Genomic DNA, 21045 nt, shown 5'->3' on the forward strand with positions numbered 1-21045 from the left:
CCTTTCCCTACATAATTTTGGCAATGGTAAAATGTTGTGAGTGAAAATAAGGCATGACAAACCAATTAAGTTATTTGCATTAGCCATTCATAAGTTGATTGCATTGCTAAGGGAGGATAGAACAATAAGGTTGGTGTAGTAGAGTGCATTGGCTAATCTCCTTATACCAACACACTTCACTATGCATGCTAATGATACAACAAATTAGTAAAGTTGTCATTTCCAATACATCCCTTTTAGAAAATCTCTTAATGAAGTTGCACAACTCTACAAGTCCAATTGATATGAAAAATGACAAGAGGTGACACCTGGCTTGGGACAACTATTATAAGTCCATTGACCACCTCATATTGACTATCTCATTTTCTAAGGTCATATAATATCATACCATTGACATTAATCACCTTACTAGGAATGGCAATGGGGTGCAGCTCGAAATGAGTTACCCTTCATCCCAACTTCATCCCGTTCATTTAAAATAGTTCGGGACTTCTATAACATTATACAATTAGGGGGAAAAAAAGACAGAGATTTCAAATTTGGGGGGGGGGGGGACACAAGTATAACGCTCATCCTAAAAAATGATGGAGAAATATAACAATCCAAGTCATCTACACATGATGCAGCTTTTATGAAAGAACCATCGTTACACGTATGCAACCCTTTTCTCCCAAATTTCTTCTCAGCCCCCTTCCTTTCAAAACAGAAATAAAAGACCCTTTTCAATGGACCCCAAGGCCTTAGCAGGAGCTGCCCATCTTTGGCCCACCAGTTGACAACAAAACCAGCCAAAGCATCTTCAGCCCCACGGGCGGGATTGAGACACATGAGCCTCAACAAAAAGCATAAAAGGGTGGAAAGGTCAAGAATTTGGTCTATTTTTTCGAGCCATGCCCATGGTTAGGGCAAAACTATATGGCCTCGCTTTTTGGTCTATATATTATACAAATAATTTTTCTAAAAGTTTAAATCGGTAAGATTTGAATCCACAGATTCCAATTTTGAACCCTACACAATGACAATGGTACATCTACTTTGAATTGAGCAAATGAGGAGGAAGAAGCCAAGGGTTATTAATAATATATCTAAAAAGGAATGAAGTCGGTAATAAGGGCCAAAATAAAAAATAAAAATGAGACATAATAGTACCAAAACACAATCAGTACTTTATTAACATTATCATAACGAGAATCACACACAGAAACACACGTTGTCTTTTTCCCAGGGGGGTTGAACTATAGAGATTAGAGAGAAGCACCGTCCCGGCGTCCGCCATCACAATGATGTGGCCGCTAAGACAATAAGACAAGCAACATTATTTGACAAGCCAAGCTAAACTGATGGGGCGTGGACTTTGCGTCACTTCCACTTTTATTGTTAAGCTTTTATAGGAAAGCTATCGTCTACTATAACACACTCACCACCAATAATTGATACAATACGTAGGTAGTAGTAGGAGGACGAGGGGCCTAGCCCTAGCGACGGAAGCTCCTGACCTGGCGAGGTTGCTCACCCTCATCCGCTCGGAGTTTGACAGCTGTGTAGATAGCTGCCCCCGCCACAGCCCCTAGCGTTGGAGCCACCAGATATATCCATATCGCCCTGTAATTCCCTGCTGCCACGGCCGGCCCCAGAGTCCTCACTGGATTCATCGAACCACCACTCGACGGCCTGCCACATCAAATTCAGTTCCCTACTATTATTATTATTATTATTTTACACCTCCTTAACTATACTATGCATTTAGAAAGAGAATTTCTCTATCATATTTTTATACGGAATAAACCATAAAATTTATTTTTTTATATTTAAGTTTTTAAATATTTTAACTTTTATTCATATTTCCCTTAAAAAAAAATAAATAAGAAAATTTAATATGATCAGTGAATCAATTTAATAATTTAATAATTGAATTCAAGCCATTAAATAAGATATGTTTGATAAAATGATTTAAAATAAAAAAATTTAAATAACAAATAAAAATAATTAATTTACTTTTAATTTTATATTTTTATCCCAATTTGTCATAATTATTTTTATCATATCTTTTACTATTTCATTATCTATTACTCGATCTTTTTTATTTTAGTTATAATTTATAATAATAAATATGTTAATTTGATGATTTAAAATAAATTTTATTAAACAATTTTAATACTTAAAGTAAATAATAAGTTTGAAACAAATAATTTAAGTATAATTTAACTTAAAATTAACTTAAACATACATTAGTTTTCTCAATTAAAAAGAAGCTAAAAATGGCAAGAGAAAAAGTAAAACAATACTGACCCTGCCACAAGAATGTTCAGCATAACAGTGGCTCCAACCGCTATACCAGCCAACTCCCCCACCTGTTACGTTATCAATTAATTTAAGACCTTGGGTTTGTTAACTTGCTAGGTATTAAAAACAATACTATATATTAAGTCAACTTGAACTTAAAAACTAAAAGAATTAAGACGGTGGAGAAGCAATTCGGAAAACCTTAAATCAGGATTATATATACTTACAGCTCGAGTATCCGTGGCGACGGCGGTGACAACGAACAAGAGATTGAAAGTGATAAGGAACTCAAGGGCGAAGGCCTGCCCAATGCTGACCGAAGGGACGGTGACACCACCGGACATGAAAGGGTGGAAAACAGCCTTGAGAGCGAAGGAAGCGCAGATGGATGCTGAAACTTGTGCTGCGATATAGGCCGGAACTTGCACCCACGGGAAGTGACGAAGCGCGGCGAAGGCAATCGTGAGGGAGGGGTTGAGGTGAGCTCCTGAGATATGGCCTGTGGAAAGAATCACTATCATCACCGCAAGCCCGGCGCATGCCGCATTCCCTATCAGAGTCTCCGCCCCACTGTACTTCTGGTTCACGATGGGTCCCGCCGTCGCTGCAAATATCAAGATGAAGGTTCCCACAAACTCTGCTCCAAGCTGCCCAATTAATTAACCCCACAACACACATATTGTGTATTATTTAGGACCCACCACCATATAGAATGAAAAGGAGTATGGGTAACTAAAACTTTATCCAAAAAAATGAGACACGTCAAAAGAAATATGAACCGATACCTAGTTAAATTAATATTCCTGGGAAAAATATGGGTTCGGTAGGAACTAGGAATAAGTCAAAACCTCCCTTAGATCATGATATGATATTTTAGTACATTAGGTGATGCATGCACCGATAATTTTGCATATAAAATATGAGGAGAGAACGATTATGAGGAGCAATCATGGTTTGGATGGAGGAAACATCCAAAATTTTTGTAGACGCTTCCTTCTCCAAGAGGTTTTAGTCTTTTGTTTAACTAATCCCTAGAGAATAATTGAAAAGAGCAAATTATTTCTAACCATTCGTTGTTATGCCATTGACAGTGAAGTTCAATTTTAAACCAGTTCATGGATATTGTTAAAAAATGCGAGACTTAATATAATGCTAAAATATTTGGAATCGCTCGTGGCATCATGCACAGTAGTCATGGAATAAATTCTTAAAGCCTATCTCTTCGACTGTGCATGTACACGTCTATGTATATAAAAAAATGTAACTTTTTTTCTTTTTCTTTTTCTTTTTCCTTTTTAGATATAAGAAATAATAATATCAACGGCCATAAATAATTGGCATTTTTCCTTTCTGATTCCGTTTAATTTTACTTGTATCAGAGAAAATGAAATGAATACCAAACCACGTACCTTCCGGGTGAGAGAGACGTCGGGCGTAGGAAAATCTGTGAAACAGGTAGGAGATGGAGCCCACGAGGCGGCCCCAACCGGCAGGCACTTGCATCGCGGCATTGACTTACGATCGTAGGACAGCGAGTCGACTCGGAGCGACGAAAACAATGGGCCCCCGGGTGTTCCAGGCGTCGCCGGCGCCGACGCTGTCGGCGTACCAGTTTCTGCTTCCGCCATTGAGAAGCAAAAGTGATAATTTTTTTTTTTTTTTTTTTTTTTTTTTTTTTTGGTTTTTCTTGGGTAGGGGTGGGGGAGGGGGGGTGAGGGGAGAGATTGAGTGATGGGATTTGAAGGGAAGTTACATGATTTGACGGTCTTTATAAAGGTGTCGCTACACAATCGTCCTAATCTTGGCCAGAGTGAGTGACACTAACCCAGATAAGAAACCCTCAGAAAAACATATGGGTAGATAAAACTACGTTTTTTTTTTTTTTTTTTCAAATTTTGATTTCTGGGAAGAAAACTTGGGAGAAAGTTACATGCTGTGCAGGATTTTATGAATGTGTTGCTAAGGAAGAAGAGAACTGAAACGAGCCAGCTTATATAAAAGAAGTGCTTACACTCAAATGAAAAGCACCTTCATCAGAATTGAGAAAACTTGAAAAGGAGATAAAATGGAGCAGAGAAAAGAAAGAACCTGGAGATTGAAAACAGAGAGAGAGAGAGAGAGGACGAGAGGTTGAAGAAGGGTCTGTTTGGTGCATTGAGTGCTTGCATAAATGCATTCTTATATACACACAAAAAGAGGGAGGAGCAAAGTCAATGCTCGTTCCCATCACCTTCACAGCTATTCACTCAAAAGGTGGTGCTAGAGTCACAGCCTTGAGGCAGAACTGTTTCATTGTGGCGAAAATGTGCAGCGCATGAAGGCATCGGTGACGACAAAACACCTCACTTACCTGTGACGCCCAAATTTTCCTTGATATAAATAATAATTCCACTACACCACCCCTTCCAATAATGTATTAAACAAGCACACATTTTTATAAAAAACGAAAAAAATAAATTATTTAAATGGACTTTTTCCCTTTCTTTTGGTGTGCTTCCTCGTTGAATACTTTTGTTTTATAACATTATACAATGAATTATATTTTTCTTTTTATTTTTTTATAATGTAACCATCCACAAAAATAACTCTTAACAATCCGCTTTTTTGTATGTCTTATTTTTATTTTTTAATAATAAAAACTAATACTTTCAAATAACGTATAATTTTTTAGAACTGTTTTCGAAAATAATTACCCAAATCTTTATTTTTCGTGTTATACTACTTTTACTTAAATGGAGACCCGACATGAAAAATATATATCACGTAATTCTGAAATGTCATTTTTCATTAAAAAGAATGTGTAATCGTTTCATTGCTGCATCTAATCGGGCACTGAATTAGCCTGCTTTCATTTTCATTCATGTAAGTCAACTTAGAAGTTTTGTCAATGTTCTTGAACTAGTGCAACTACTTCAATCAACTTGCATTTTTAAAAATTTTGAAGTCTAGGGACATGGCATGGGGACCCATTTTTTCGACTACCCATCTTGTCTATACCTAATAAGAATGGTTTGGGAGAAGTATAAATGTCTATACCTAACACTCTGGATCATAATTCATAGAAAGCTTTTACTCACATCTATTTAGAAAACCTACGCGGGATATTAAGCCCTATGATTAGTATTGATTAGTGTAAAGGGAAAGCTTTGTCATGGGGATAATTTGATGACAATGATGGTGCCTTCTTTAATCATCAATCAAGCACTCCTTGAATGTAGGCCATGATCAAGCTAATGCTACCTAGCTTTAATCAAAAACCTATAATCATGTTAAGATTCCTTAACCCATTCCAGAATGCGCTTTGTAAAAAATATTCTGTGCTACGTTGCTACCTTTATGAGCTAGCATTATTCCAGAATACTTGACCAGCAAGTTCATCAGCACTTGATGTCTTGATTGCTGTGTTGGATTTTATCAGAGAGAATCAAATAGAATAGGGCATCTAGGGATCAGTAATGTGATTGGATTTTCTTTTAACAGGAGTTTGATTTCTCTCTTCTACAAGATGATATTATAATTCTCTTTCATTCTTATCCTATTTTTAATTTTTTTTTCCTTCGTACCAAACATGCCCGTCTTCATAGTTGAGGGAAGAAGATCATGAATGTCATATCTACTCGAAAACAAGGACATGGAAATGCAGCAAGAAATAGACACATGCTTGATAGGCACTTGCTGAGGACAAGTATCTATTGCTGGTCCTTTTCAATAGGATTAATGATGAAAGTTGAAATTCAGTCATCTTTCTAATGAATTGAATTTCCTCCACTATGTCCAGGAACAAAGCCCTTCTCAATGCATTCTGCTATTTTATGCTACAAACAAACAAACAAACAAAACTTCTCAGACAGGAATTCCTCCAAACCCAAAAGTGAAAAAGCCCCCACTCACTGTGGAAGCCACCATCTCTTCCTTATACTATAAAAAATTGAAAAGAAACTGGCTTCCGCATGTATGATTCTGTCCACAAATGACATTGGAGAGCTCTGTGCAATGCAATGTCCCTTTGAAATTACAATACCTAATCATTCCATGTGGGAAAGGGGAAGTGGGTTGACCATCAATATTCATTCCCTCAAAGGAGAGCTCTTATAGGATTTGTGGCACAAAACTTTGAGATTGGGATGTGTTTGTTGAGTAGAAGATACTCCACATGATTCCCATGAAGCTCCTTTCTGCTCTCTCTCTTTTCTTTTCCTCCACTCTTTTTCTAGGCGGTGGAGGGCCCTCTCTACTTTTTTAACACAATGCCAAACCACAATCATGAGCCCAGCAACACACTAAGCAGTATGCCATTAGCTAGAACCTTCTGCTCGCTTTAAATGGGTAGTTGGATGGTCGATGCTCTTCTATTTCAAGCTTTTTGGAACTCAAAATGTCAAAATTATATCAAACTCCACGCCAGTGGGTATCAATGTGAAAGTAATTGTGACTTAGTGAGCTACAAATACATTACATCTAGGAACTAGATAATAACAAATATTGGTATGTCTGAATGTTAGTCAGCTTGATATACATTTGCTTGTCAATTACTCAAGGTATACATCGCTGGTGAATCAGCCAACAACTCAAGGAGGCAGGTATGTTCTCTCACATGGGCTCAATAAATTGGGAACAAAGAAATAGGTTTGACACAGAACTTCAATAAACTAAACCAAACTCTCATTCTAAGTTAAACTACCTGTAAACCCAAAACTTAAGCTACAGAGAATGAGGGGACAATAAAAATGAGGTTAACAAGATGGCAGCTCTAGAACCTTGCAGCTGCATGTGGCAACACCGACAAATTGAAGAAGAACCCTTTCTTCTATTCAATTGAGGCGCCTCAGTTCACACGAGGCGAGAAAGAGATACAGAGCTGAGCCCACATAATCTCTAAAGGCTGAATCATCATTAACAATGATTATCCACATACTAAACCATCTACAAAATGGAATTGCCTGGCACATTTCAAAAGATTGACCCAAGTAAGATGGAACCAAATGGTGCCAGTTAGTGAGTAGATGGGAATGGATCTCTGAGATCTAAAAGAAAGAAAGAAATAAGTTTGCACACTTTTAGTTTTTTAAAATACTCGATCAATAAGTAGTTAGTATTTGAGTCCTTTAAAATGCATAATTAATAAGTAGTTGACATTTGAGTCTTAATTAGAATTTAGGAAGTTTTCTTATTGGAACTTTTCCTTAAAATAAGTTTCTATGTTCCTAAACTTTCTATTTTGTAGATAGTCTCTGTTCCTAAAATCCCTATTTGAATCATTTTATGATAAGTTATTTGTGACAGATTCTCCATCTAATAAAGGAAATTCAACCATCTAAGCAACTCCAAGAGAAATCAGCATCCTTGAAACCAAAAGAACCATCAAATACTCTTGATAAGAACCAATTCAAAGTTGAGAGCAAGAAGGAAAAACCTACAACATGGCATCTATTGCTCAATTTTTCTTTCCCTAGTTTATCCACCTACCATACACATCTTCTGGAACAAGGAGGCCCTAAAAGACAAGTTGATGAATTGTCTATTACAAACATTGTCCAAGGAATTTATGAAGTTTCTTATTAACTCCTAATAAGGATGAGTTATAACTTATAAGAATGGTTAGTCAAGGAATAAGTACTCAAGGGGCACTGGTTTGAAAGAGTCATGACACAGGTTTTAATTGCCAACACTGGAGAGTGCATATCCATAGTTTATACTCACATTTATGGCTCTCAAGTGTTTGTGAGAGCACAATGAAAGTTAATGCTTGAATGTCCAAAGCAAAAGACTGTTGTGGCTAGTTTAAGAGCTGTAGAATCTTATAGGGTTGTTGAGAGGAATATTAGGAAGTTTGCAACTACAGTTTCTTTGTTTTGTCAAAGACTTGGTTGGTATGTTTTGGAAGGTTTGATTGCCAAACTCAAAAATTATGTTTGTTCGAAGAAAGAATAAAGATTGTAGAGTTTATTTCCATTACATATGTTAAATGTTCTCAACCTGAAGCATTTTCTAAGGGCTAATTTCCCCCCACCTCTAGGAATTGATTCTCAAGGTTGTCAAAATTCACTGGTTTTTTTTTTTTTTTTTCATGGGTTGCATGAGAAAATTCTGCACAGCAAAGTGTACACTTTGAAGAAATTAATATCAAAGGAAAATTGCGTTCTTTTTGCAAGCTTGGACGATCATCATTGTGTCATGCCTCTGAAATATATGAAGATCAAATTTTTGCATTCATCATAGCAGATACCAAAAAAATTTCATGAAATGATGAGAGAAAACCAATGTTCTCTTTGATCATGACCTCTTATTGATGAAGCAACACAATCCACAAGAATGAAAGCAGCTCACCACTAATTTATTGATTACAAAAAAAAAAAAAAAAAAATCATTTAAGGACTTATCAATTTGTTTCACTCTGATAAAAAATTCCTAAAAGCTTGCCACTTGCATTATATGAAATTGAACAAGTCAAAAAGATCTTAAGATCCTCTCTTATATCGGCAATGAATAAACTTGATGAAGACTTAGAAGATCTAAATTGGCGGTTGCATTTAGTAACAAGTTTATAGGGTTCTAGTGAAGAGTTCTATGTTATGCATTATAAATTCATCTATGTGGGCCGAAGATGAAAGAAAGGGTGGAGGGGATTGTTGGGATTTCAATAGACTCAGAAAATCCCCTGAAATCGAGATCAAGTTTCCTCCAAAGTAGGAAGAATTAATGGGATGAATCTCTAATGTCTATTCAATAAAAGGAAAAAAAAAATAAAGGAGAAAAAGGGAACTTATGAAATTTTTTAGTTTCTTTAAGCTCATGATTAGATTTTTTTTTTTCATGGTTTTATTAAGTTTTTTAAGGGTTTTTAAAGCTTATAAATAATGTTAATTGTTCTAAAGCAAAATTGATGGTAAAGAATACCAATTTTTCTGCACGTTTTGCAATTTCTGATGATAAGACTGCATTGTTTGTTTTCTAGGTAAGATTTCTACAAGGTCTTAACGAGACTCTAGGATTTTCTCTCACTTTTTTTTACTACTTTTTATTTATTTTTCCCCTCTCTCACATGCTTTAATCACAGTTGCTCTCCTTTAATACTGAAAGAATCAAGCCCTTGACCCACCTATTTGATTGTAGATAACCATCCCAAGGTTGTCATACATCAAAGTAATAAATCTAAGAATTGTTATATCATATAATACTTCAACAGGAAAAAAAAAATCAAATCAAAACTAAAACAAAAATGTAAAACAAACTTCTCAATATGTACAGGGACAAAGATATGTCAGACCAAGAAGTACTCCTAGAACATGCTATATTGGCTTTACATATTCTTCAAGAGAATTATTAATTCATTTATATAATTTTTATATGCATTTACAAGGTGGTATAACATGGATTCTTGTGAATATATATATATTTTTTTTCATAAGCAAATATCCATGTTCATGAGTTCTGCCTTGGTCAGACGGCAAACAAACATGCAGTCCCAACTGAGAAATAGACCTTCATTAGCAAAACAATACTTACTGAAAAACTACAATCAGACGCACAGACAGATCAGTACCAAAAACATTAGCTTCCATTTCACCTTAGGATATTAATAATAACAGAAACAACAACAACAAACAGCTACCTTACAACTTTTTCAAATTCACAGGAATGAGGATGATTTCCTAGCAATATGAATTTAGGAGACACGTAGTGGATCAGAGATATCTTGTAGATAGGCAGAGATAAACACAGTCAATGCAAAGATGGAAAGTCCTAACAACAGGCCTGAAGGGACTAGTTTACGAGTGGCCGCTAATCGTATACCTGAAACAATAAAAATGTAAAACCAAAAAGGAAAAACATCTTTAACTGTAGGGTATATAAGGACTAACATGAGAACTCTTTAAGCTATGTGTAAGCATCATAACCAATAGTAAGAAACAATGACACAAATATGAGAAGGCATACCAAATACAGAAGAGAAAAGGAAAGCTGATCCAAACCCAAGGGCGTCACCTATGTCTTTTGTCTTGGGGACTTGCATAAGAAGGTAAGCCTATAAGGGAACACCAAATATTTTGCATGAGAACACAGAACTTCTAGTATATCAGTCTCTTTTCACGAGATTGCCAAAATATTGTCTATGTTATATTCTTTTTTATCCTTTATGTTAGATATGCATTGAGAGGCACAATGGTTCTCAAAATTGAAGAGCATGTGTGTGTGTGTGTGTGTGTGTGTGTGTGTGTGTGTGAGAGAGAGAGAGAGAGAGAGAGGGAATTTGCTATGAAAACACAGAAATTCCAGTATAACAGCCTCCTTCCACAATATAAAAGATTGCCAAAATATTATCTAGATTATTAATTTCCTTTTAAGCTTGCTCTCCATTCAAAGGCACACTTCACAAAATTTTAAATGTGTGAGAAAGAATATAGCACCAAGGTCTAGGTTTGCCTCAATTTTATAGTCAGATAGGTATTCTAAGACGTCATGCCAGGGGTCACCTAGGAAACTGCCCCAATCATGCATGCTTGCTAAGTCACACTGAAATCTTTGCCAAGCCTAACATGTCCTCCACCTCTCCAACTGGTATGACTCACTGTCATCTGCAGTAACCTTTAAGCTCTTCTCAAACTTACATTCTCATGTAAGTAATCCAACATACTCAGAGCATCTGCCTGATGATATCCCCAGTAAGGCCACATAAATGCTATGGCTGCCCAATATGAGCCAGTTACTCTATTTCTTGAAAGCTGTTAACACTTTCTCTTCCTCAAATTGCTTCTCCATCCAATCCCCTATTTAATGAATAAATAGCATCAAATACCACACCACCCCATCCACCCTTAGTCCCCTCCATATAGAGCCTCAGGAAGAACTGGACCACCCCTATTTTAGCTTTCTTCTTCCCTAACCTTCCTTTCCCAGCAGACCAACTTCCCAACATGATTCACCAGATGTATTTTCGTGCCCCTAATCAACCAATAAGGTTTGCCCATCTTTAAATCAACATAAAAATCATCTCCAGAGTTTGAATTTGGCCCAGGATATGGATTAAAGAGCATAGACTCAAAATCAGGGATCCTTTCTTGTTCCCTTATTACACTAGCAATCATGCCACTTGGAACTGTTACTGAACCGCCACATTCATTGCCCTGAAATTGGCCTACATTAAACTTTAGAGTTGCATTGCAGGGTAGATCTAATTGCACTTTTTATTCATGAGAATGAAAGCCTTCATGAATAGGTTAGCTTTGAACCAAACATTGAAAAAGAAGCAACTCCTCTCTACATCTACTAGCTACCCTTACTCCTAACTCAGGCATGAAGCTGACCAATTCATGAATCAGAAAGCAGTCATAAATAGTTGGCCGTGAACCAATAAAAAGAAATAATGAAAAGGAAGGAAAAGAAAGAAGAAAAAATACACTGCCCTTTTTAAGGGAAAATCTTCACAATCCTAGACATTATCTCAAGCTTGGTTTCCATGGTCACCATCATTGAAGAGTATTTTGCCACTTTTTCTACTTAGCAACCAAACTGAGATATGACAAGTTTCTAATGATAATTGATAAAATGGTCGTTGCAAATAATAAAGGATGAGCTCATGTTTTAGAACTAAGATAAAGCCTAAATCCATTAAGGGTCCTTGGATCCACATGAAATGATAAAAAAGAAAACTCTTTGATGATCAGAATGAACTCAAGGAGGAAAAACCTAAATCTATTAAAACTTTCTAAAGGTTACCTAAACACTATAGTAACAAGGAGGAATTCAGTGTTGGCTATTGCAATTATTAAAGCTGCTAAAAAAATATAAGAAAAAAGAAAATGCTGTAAAATAATTTTTGAAAACACAAAAAATTACAAAAGTGAAATGGGAAAAAAAATTCTGATCTCCAGCCCTGAAATCTAGTCAACCAAAAAAAAAAAAAAAAACGAATATGAACTAGAAGTCATACTGAAATCCTAATTCACCAGGGATCACAAAAGGCCCGACAAAATTCAGTAAAACATTAGAAACCCAGTAAATGGAAACTTAAATCTAGACCATCTGGAAGTAGGTATCTCAACCAAAAACCCCAGATAAGCTAGAAGTCATACTGAAATCCTAATTCACCAGGCATCACAACAGGCCTGATAAAATTCAGTAAACATTAGAGACCCAGTAAGTGGAAAATCAAATCTATACGATCTGGAAGTAAGTATCTCAACCAAAAACCCCAATGTCTTCCCCTCTATATTTCCACGTTGTGGAAAACGTTATAACTATTAACCATCGTTGCCATGAACCAGGGCATACAACTCATTTGGGTTTCTGAGGTTAAATTTGCCTAATGACTTCCTGGACTTGGAACCTACGCCATGTACTACCCACGGGTTTTTCTTTTGCAAGTGTGACGGAATAGTGTATAATAGTTAAGGAAGAGTGCAGCTATTACACTTACTGTTGCCATTAGTGCTGCTCCTGTAAATCCTCCAAAAAGTGAGCCCTTGCTCCCAGATCTTGTATCTGCTCGCAGAATGCAACCCATTCGCATTTCTTAAACACACAAAATACGGTATATTTCATGAAAGAAAAAGGGAAAGAAATTACAGGCAAAGACGCCGCCGCCGAGGAGCAGAGCACCGTAGGCTGCAGAGGTGGCAGGGGCAAGATCGGAAAGTAGAGAGTTGCAGCAAAAATGGGTGGAAACAGACACCCGTCGGCGGTTTCTTATCCTTGAACTCGCAGCAAACGTAGAAGAAATGCTACTGAAGGTTTTATCTTTCCATTCAAGATAGAATTTTGGATGCTGAATCAAACTGGCTCTGGTTGCTGTCGGAATCAGAAATAAACCGGAAGCTGCCGTCATTTTGCTTACCTCACGCCGCACAGCCTCCACCCTCTCCAAGTTCCAACTGAACTCAAATCCCAAATCGATTCAAACAGGCCATTTTGTCACTTAAAATATACATTTCATCATCTATTGAAACAATTGTTTAAAAATTGTACCTTTTTCCATGTACCCACATTTTAATTTTTTCTTCTTAAATTAGTTTAAACTTTAAAGTTATTATTTAGGAATTGTGATTTTAATATAAATTTAAAAACCATATCTTAAAATCACGGTCTGATAATAATACACACTAAAGAGAAAGAAAGAAAAAAAAAACCTCCTCCTCTTGAAAGAAGGTTCCTAACTAAACTTCAATTAAACTAACAAGGGCATATTTGCCAATTAAAATAATATAGTACTAACTATGAATTCACCATAAGAGAGACGTCAATTTTACATAAAAATCTCTTCAGAGAAAAACCTCTAGAATTATAATTATATAATATTAAATATATCATATTTAATTATACAATTTTACATGAACTAATAGACAAATTTGTCAATTAAAATAATATAGTACTAAATATGAATCTTTTACTTACAAGTTTCAAGTTTATCCTTAAGTAAAGGTTATACTAATATATCAGATTCATTCTTACTTGTATATATTTTCTCCAAGTGTAGTCGTTTTATAAGTAGAGCACATCACAAATCCAATGATATTATATCAATATGCTTGAACCTTGAGTGATGTTTTAAGAGGTGGATAGCACTCTGACTATCACCGTATATCACACACTTCTCTTATGACACTTTCAAGAATTAACATCACTCGTCATGTATGTGTTTATGTATCCATCTAGCATAGGTTTACCATTGTGATAACATTAGCATATTTTGAATTCACCTTTAAGATTAAAAAGAAAACAATTAGCAAGTGCAACTCAAGCAATATTTAGCTTTGTGTATACTATAAAACACATCAAGTTATCAATGGCCAACACATGGAATTTTGTTTATTTCTTCTTTTCCTTTTCACTTATAGGATATGGCTTTGAGGTGAGCTTGAAATGACCAATAGGTAGAGAACAAATTAATACCTTGGCATTACTCATAATGAATCTTTCAAAAACCTTTTCAATGTAGTTTTTTTAATATAGCCAAAGATTCCCGTTCCTCCCATCATAGGATATCTTCATGCCAAGTATTTGTTTTGTTGGTCTCAAATATTTCATTCACAGAGACTTGCTTATCCTTGTTTTAGTCAAGGAATGGGATGACTTTCATACCCGCACTACTCCACCCAGGGGTCTCCAACGGGCGGGCCGGGCCGGGCCGTAAATAAGAGGCCCGCGGCCCAGCTCGGGCCGACGGGCTTTTTTATTTAAGCCAAAATGAAACCAAGGGAAGGGAGAGGGGGGGATTCAAACCCCTCCCCTCATGCTTAAACCTAAAGGCTCTAACCAACTAAACTATATTCTTTTTATGTTTATTAATTGAGTTAGTTATATGTATATAAAAATAAAGTATATTATTTAAAAAAAAAAAAAATTAAAGGCTCCAACGGTCATGTAACCATTGGAGCCTAGCTCCATCCCATTTGACCGTTGGAGCTAAGCCTCCAACGGCCATATGGTCAATTATTTTGATTTTTTTTTTTTTAACCTTCCTATAAATACATCTTCTTCCTTTTCATTTTTTCATCAAATTCTCTCACATTCTACAATATTTCAAATTCTTTTATTTTTCCATCAAATTATACAATATTGTTGGTGGTGTAAAACAAGCATTGGTGGCTCCAAGAGTTCAAATTTGCTAGAAATTTCTGCATCGGTTCTCTAATTGAGTAACATACTTCACCCCTACTACTTTATTTTTTTGTTACATTTTTTTTTATATTTATTACTTTATTATTTTTGGCATAATATTTTATCAATAATTATAATATGACAAGTGCTTCTTCATCTAGTCCATGTCATGAAATATCATCAAACAAAAAATTTACTTCAAATATATGGAATTTTTTTTTATAGAATAGAAATAGTTTTAGAAAATAATAAAAAAAGAAATAAAAGCAAAATGTAAAATTTGTAATAAATTTCTTACTGGTGGCTCAAATGCAGGCACAAGTCATTTAAAAAGATATCATGAAAATTGTAAAACTAAAAATAATGTAGATATTAGAAATTATATGCAATTAGGTAAAAATGAAAGTGGAAATTTAAAAACATTTTCTTATGATGAATCTAACTGTCGTGAAGAAATGATTGATTATATAATAAGAGCAGAACAACCTTTCAACATGATGGAAATTCATGATTTTGTAGGAACAATTCAACGAGGTATTAATCCTCAATTTAAAGGTTGGTCTGGAAATACAGTTAAAAGAGATATTATGAAAAAAATTTATACACAAAAAGAAATTTAAAATTTTTTTTTTGCAAATTTTGAAGGAAATATTTGTTTAACATCTGATATTTGGACATCTTTAACTCACACTGGTTTTTTATGTATAACTACTCACTACATTGATAATGAATGGAAATTAAATAAAATAATAATTTCATTTAAATTAATAAATGCTCCACATAGTGGTAAAAATATAACATCTTTAATAAATGATGAAATTATAGATTTAGGCATTGGTGATAAAATATTGACAATAACATTAGATAATGCTGCTAATAATGATGCAGCAATACATAGACTAAAACTATATTGGCAAGTAAAAGAAGATCATGCTAAAATATTTCATGTGCGTTGTTGTGCACATATTTTAAATTTAATTGTAAAGGATGGATTAAAAAATGTTGATAGTACATTGGAAAAAATTAGAGGCATTGCATATAGTATTAATAGTTCTCAAGCAAAACATGAATTATTTTTTCATTGTTGCAAAATGTTAAATATGAAAAGAAAAAATATAAATTTGGATATGGCCATTAGATGGAATTCCACATATAAACTTTTACAAAATATTACAAAATATAGAAAAGTAGTCGAATTATATGAAATACAATTAATTAACAATGATTGTGAAGCAGATATTTATGCATTAAATGATTATGATTGGCATATTGCTGATCTTTTAAGAGATCTTTTTGAAATTTTTGATACTTCAACAAACATTTTTTGTGGTGTATATTATCCAACTTTAAATCGAGTTATTACGCAAATAACTAATATTTTTCTTGTACTTCAAAAATATTTAAGTTTTGAAATATTTAATGATACAATATTTGCAATGATAGAAAATTTTAGAAAATATTGGGGAGAAATACCTTTAATTTTTTATATTGCTTTAATTGTGGACCCTAGATTGAAATTTGAAGCTTTGGATGAATGGTTAATAGTTATTTATTTTAATGACCAAATAAAAATTGAAGAAATTAAAAATGAAATAAATTCATTATTATATAATTTATATAACTATTATAAAGAAAAATATGATAATGATATTAATACTATTAAATTACCACCTATATCTACAAACTCCTCATCTTTTTATAAAGGAGCTCTAGAAATGTTGAAAAGTCAAAAAAAGACAACAAATAGTTCTCCAAATAATACATCTGATTTAGATAAATATCTTAATACTGATACAATTTCATTTGAAGATCAAGAAGATTTTGATATTTTAATATGGTAGAAATCACATCAACACAAATATCATGTGCTTTCTATAATTGCTCGTGATGTACTAACAGTTCCTATGAGTACAGTTGCATCAGAAGTTGCTTTTAGTGCAGGTGGAAGAGTAGTTAGTAAAAAACGATGCAACTTAGCGCCACCTGTTATTGAAGCAGAGATATGTGTGAAAGATTGGGAAATAGCAGATAAAAGGATATACGATTCCATTCGAGAAACAGAGATGCTTGCCGATATGGAATCTTTAAAATTATCAAGATCTTCATGGATGCATGATAGTTCGCCATCACCGCCAGAAAATAATAACTAAATGTATATTATATTTTTATTTTTATTTTTTGTGGTTGAAAAATACAGATGATTGACAAATAAATAGGTGCCAACCTAGTTGGGATGTATTTATTTTGTAGTGATGTAAACTTTTCCCACATTTTCAAATGTAATTATACATTCAATGAATAAAAGTTTGAAATGAATATTTTTTTTAATAATTTTTATTTTTGTAGTTTTTTTTTAAAGGGGCGGGCCTACGGGCAGGCCGGGCCAGGCCTAAAATTAGGCTCGTGGCCCGGCCCGCCCAAAAATGGGCTCGGGCCGGGCTTTAGCCCGTCGGGTCGGGCCGCGGGCTTTTTGGAGACCATTAACTCCATCCTTCCCCTCCTTGTTTATTTCCTTAAAATTTAATCACATTAAAAATAAATGTAAATATATATATATATATATGTGAATGGGACAAGATAATGCAATAAACTTGCCCTGAACCTAATCTGTTTTTTTTTTCTTTTTTTTTTTTTACAAAAAAAAACCTTAATCTTTTAATTTTTATCTCAAACTCGTCTTATTAAAAGTAATGTGAGATGAATACTCGAAAAAACTCATCATATTATGATTCTCATAAAGGTAAAAAATCATAAGATAAAAGATGAATTTGTGAAGGATATGCATAATAAATAAATATATAAAACAGAAAGAGACACCGAAAAGAGAACTCGTGATTTCAAAGTAAAAACATAAAAAAAAAAAAAAAAAAAAAAAACCTAAGGAAATATAGAATTTTTTAGTATTCAATATAACAATATCTATTTTTTTGGTCCTTTGCGACCTTTTCTGTTAGCGTAGTAAAACGATATTGCATATCTGTATATATAGTCATGATTAATCAAATCATATCAAGACCTTGTACACCTTTACATTTGAATTATTTTATCTATGTTTTTAAATTGAAGCTTTCACACGTATAACTAATGGATTTCTCAACAAAGCACCAAAGAAAACTTATGTCTCACCGTGGTATCTTGAAGAAGCACAATGATCGGATTGAGAATCAAGCCCAATGGAGTCATGTTGCTAGGATTTATGATGTAAAATTAGAACCAAAATGAATAACATTTGCCTTTAATCTTCTTACAAAAATCTCTGGAAGAACCACAATTTTTCTCCTCCTCACTTTTCAGTTTACCCTTCTAATTTGCTTCTCCAAAAAAGCCCCAAAACAGACCCTACTGCCTTTTTCTCCTTTGTCCAATCATGTGTGGCTTCTCAAAAAAACCCACCGTCATTTTATTTCCAAGCTACTTTCTCTTTAATGCCCATTACTTTTTCAAGGCCAATAAATGAGATGGACCTAATATTTTGAAACTATAGCTCAAATTAATTGACTGCTTTCAACAATAATTTGACAAAATTGTTGGCCTAAACCACCGATTTGATTCCAATTTCTTTCCTCAACACTCGTCTTTCCCCGCAGTTACATGAATCATTTAAAACTGTGTCCTCATGGTGCTCCAGCAAGATCCATCAACTCCTAGATCAAACACAAACCTAACACCGACGACCATGGACCAAATTGAAACATTAATGTTAAGATTTTAATAAATACTAGGAAACAATTTTTTATATTTGATTTAGAATGTATATGTGTTTTTTTTTTTATTTTGCACAGCATGGCAAGCCAGCGTGGCGTGGGGTGGCCATTAAAAAAAAAAAAAAAAAAACAGAAGGAAGTAGAAGCGTAGCTGGAAATGGCATCTCTAGTTTATTATTATGATAAGGTGTGAATGCAGATTTGAACATGGCTTGAAAAGGGATTTACAATGAGTAAGCACAACAAAGGTGGGCACTGGGCAGCCACTAGAGAGGGTAAAGAATTCAAATCATAGTAAGAAGATAGAAATTTCTTACAACTTTATACAAAATTACACCTCCATGTCACTGGAGAAGCAAACCTGAAGTGATTTCCCATTTACAATTTCAAATGGTGAGGTGAGAATAGGAAGGAGATGGAAGAGATTTTGTGTTTCATTGTTTGAAGGATGTCAGAGGCGGAGGGCCTTAGGGTAGGTGAAGGACCCAGACAGAGTCCTGCCATGGAAGCCATGACCTTGGCTTCTTCCAAGTCAAAGTAGCCGCCAAGTCCTGGATCTACCACTTTGCCCACCTGGCTGGCATCCCTGAGAATGGGCCCGGCAATAGATGTCAGCGGCTGCTCCCGCTCTGAACAGAAGGCATCCATCCCAGTGAGCAGTTCCAGAAGGATGACTCCAAAGCTGTAAATATCGTTCTTTTTTGAGGGGATTCCGGTTCTCAGGTAGTGAGGATCAACGTAGCCAGGAGACCCCATCATCATGACTTGGTTCATCCGAGAAGAAGAGGGCGGCAGCACCGTGGAAGAAAATCCCATCTTGGCAGACCCGAAATCGCAGAGCTTGCAGTTGAGGTGCTCATCCAGGAGGATGTTTGAGGCTTTGATGTCGCCGTGAACGATTGGGAGAGCACATTTTTCATGTAGATATTCAATAGCTTCGGCAAGCTGGAAGGCTATGGCCATTCGGTTTTTCCATGATAGCGGCGAGTTCTCCTTTGCTCCGGTACTGTCATGGAGTATCTCTTGCAAGCTCCCCTTTGGAACATGCTCAAATACCAGGACCCCTTCTTCTGAAATTAAAATTAAAAAAAGACTCTTAAGTTATATTTTCCAAAAGAAGAGAGAAAAAATCAAGGAAAGGGACTAATTTATATTATATATCATCACCCCACCTCGATCATCGCCGTAACCCAGAAGCTTGACAATGTTGTCATGGTCAAGCTGGAGCAGGATCTCCAGTTCCTGCTTGAATACTCTGTTGAGACGCTCTCCGCCATTGTGGATCTTGACTGCGGCCATGGTCGAACCTGGGAAGTGAGCCAGATAGACGGTGCTAAACCCTCCGGATCCGATTACCCGTGTCTGTGAGAAATTCATGGTCACCCTCTCTATCTCCTCCCTACTGAATCTCTTCACGGAACCATTCTTCTTGTCAGGCTCATTCGGAACGACGGAGATCCCTGACTCACATCCACCCATATGGTCTTCGATGACAACTCGATTCCGCCTGCGTCTCAGTTTGAATCTGAGGAACTTGAGGAAACCCATGACGAAGAGCAAGATGAGAAAGGCAGCTGACACGCAGAGAGCTGCTACGATTCTGGGGTCAGCGAGGGTGTCGGTGTTCTGGGTGTCTCCTCCCCCTCTGGTTTTAAAAAGTGGCGTCGGTGGAGCGGCACGGGTGGGTGGGGAGTCGGAAGCCACGCAGAAGGCGAGCTGATAAGGGAAAGTTAATAAGATAATAGAAAGGATGCGCCAACAGGACCAACAACCACAGACAAACAGACCACTAGCGGTTCCAGGATCGTGTGGGTTTGAAACCCTTCTCTCTGATTTGTTAAAGGTGAAATTGGAGGGTGCCATGAAGATGGAGGGAGGCAGAATCTGACACCTCCCTTGATTCCGATCCGAGAGGGAGCAGACAGAGAGAGAGAGAGAGAGAGAGATGAGATGTAAGGGAGTGAGAGAACTCATAGAAACTAACATAGGAAGTCTACCTTTCTTTCCGTAGACTTTTCTTATCTTTTTTTAATAATGAAGAATGCGAAATGATTGATAGGAAGGTGACATTTCCCCTAACCACAAGGATGCCGTCTCCATTTCTTTATGTGGAAAATGGTAGGCACTCGCCATGGGAGTGTTTTCCTGGGTCAGTCTCATGGTTGTTCATTGAATACAAATCCATCCAATTCCAGGACTTTATCATTTAGATTCACAAATGTTTATACTTGTTTGAATTAGCTACCAAGCAAAATACCTTTTTTTTTTTTTTTCTTTCTCTATCTCTCTCTTTAATTTCATCAAATTTACGTCATCTTCTAATCATATAGTTTGATTCCATTTGCCTTAAAATCCCACTCCTTTAAAATTATTAAGTTTATATTTAATTTTATTAACTAATATAATAAATCACACTTACTTGTAGAAGGACCCTTTCTTAAGTTCTTAACTCCTACAATAA

General features: G+C 35.5%; 2 protein-coding genes across 2 annotated transcripts; both read right to left on the reverse strand.

Moving 5' to 3' along the window:
• Positions 1 to 1143: 1143 nt before the first annotated feature.
• Positions 1144 to 4761, reverse strand: LOC117933226 (probable aquaporin NIP5-1). The gene is made up of 4 exons (XM_034854615.1): positions 3693 to 4761; positions 2511 to 2930; positions 2290 to 2351; positions 1144 to 1671 (listed from the first exon to the last, which is right to left on the reverse strand). The coding sequence occupies exons 1-4, from the start codon at positions 3909 to 3911 to the stop codon at positions 1476 to 1478; spliced, it is 897 nt and encodes a 298-aa protein (XP_034710506.1). The 5' UTR covers positions 3912 to 4761; the 3' UTR covers positions 1144 to 1475.
• Positions 4762 to 9741: 4980 nt separating this feature from the next.
• LOC117930780 (probable LRR receptor-like serine/threonine-protein kinase PAM74) lies at positions 9742 to 20565 on the reverse strand. Its single transcript, XM_034851512.1, has 6 exons — positions 19757 to 20565; positions 18967 to 19654; positions 12850 to 13178; positions 12701 to 12765; positions 10222 to 10309; positions 9742 to 10077 (listed from the first exon to the last, which is right to left on the reverse strand). Exons 1-6 carry the CDS (start codon positions 20556 to 20558, stop codon positions 9950 to 9952), a joined length of 2100 nt encoding a protein of 699 aa, XP_034707403.1. The 5' UTR covers positions 20559 to 20565; the 3' UTR covers positions 9742 to 9949.
• Positions 20566 to 21045: the final 480 nt, after the last annotated feature.

This window comes from Vitis riparia, chromosome 2 (genome assembly GCF_004353265.1).
Source record: "Vitis riparia cultivar Riparia Gloire de Montpellier isolate 1030 chromosome 2, EGFV_Vit.rip_1.0, whole genome shotgun sequence".
NCBI lineage: Eukaryota > Viridiplantae > Streptophyta > Magnoliopsida > Vitales > Vitaceae > Vitis > Vitis riparia.

Excerpts from the sequence above, each read along its gene's own strand:
- LOC117933226 (XM_034854615.1), bottom strand. The coding sequence starts at position 3,911 with ATGGCGGAAGCAGAAACTGGTACGCCGACAGCGTCGGCGCCGGCGACG. Across the intron at positions 2,931-3,692 it reads ACGTCTCTCTCACCCGGAAG|CTTGGAGCAGAGTTTGTGGG; the intron begins GTACGTGGTTTG and ends TTAATTGGGCAG. Across the intron at positions 2,352-2,510 it reads TCGCCACGGATACTCGAGCT|GTGGGGGAGTTGGCTGGTAT; the intron begins GTAAGTATATAT and ends ATAACGTAACAG.
- LOC117930780 (XM_034851512.1), bottom strand. The coding sequence starts at position 20,558 with ATGAGTTCTCTCACTCCCTTACATCTCATCTCTCTCTCTCTCTCTCTC. Across the intron at positions 19,655-19,756 it reads GGGTTACGGCGATGATCGAG|AAGAAGGGGTCCTGGTATTT; the intron begins GTGGGGTGATGA and ends TTTTAATTTCAG. Across the intron at positions 10,078-10,221 it reads CCTTTTCTCTTCTGTATTTG|GTATACGATTAGCGGCCACT; the intron begins GTATGCCTTCTC and ends TTATTGTTTCAG.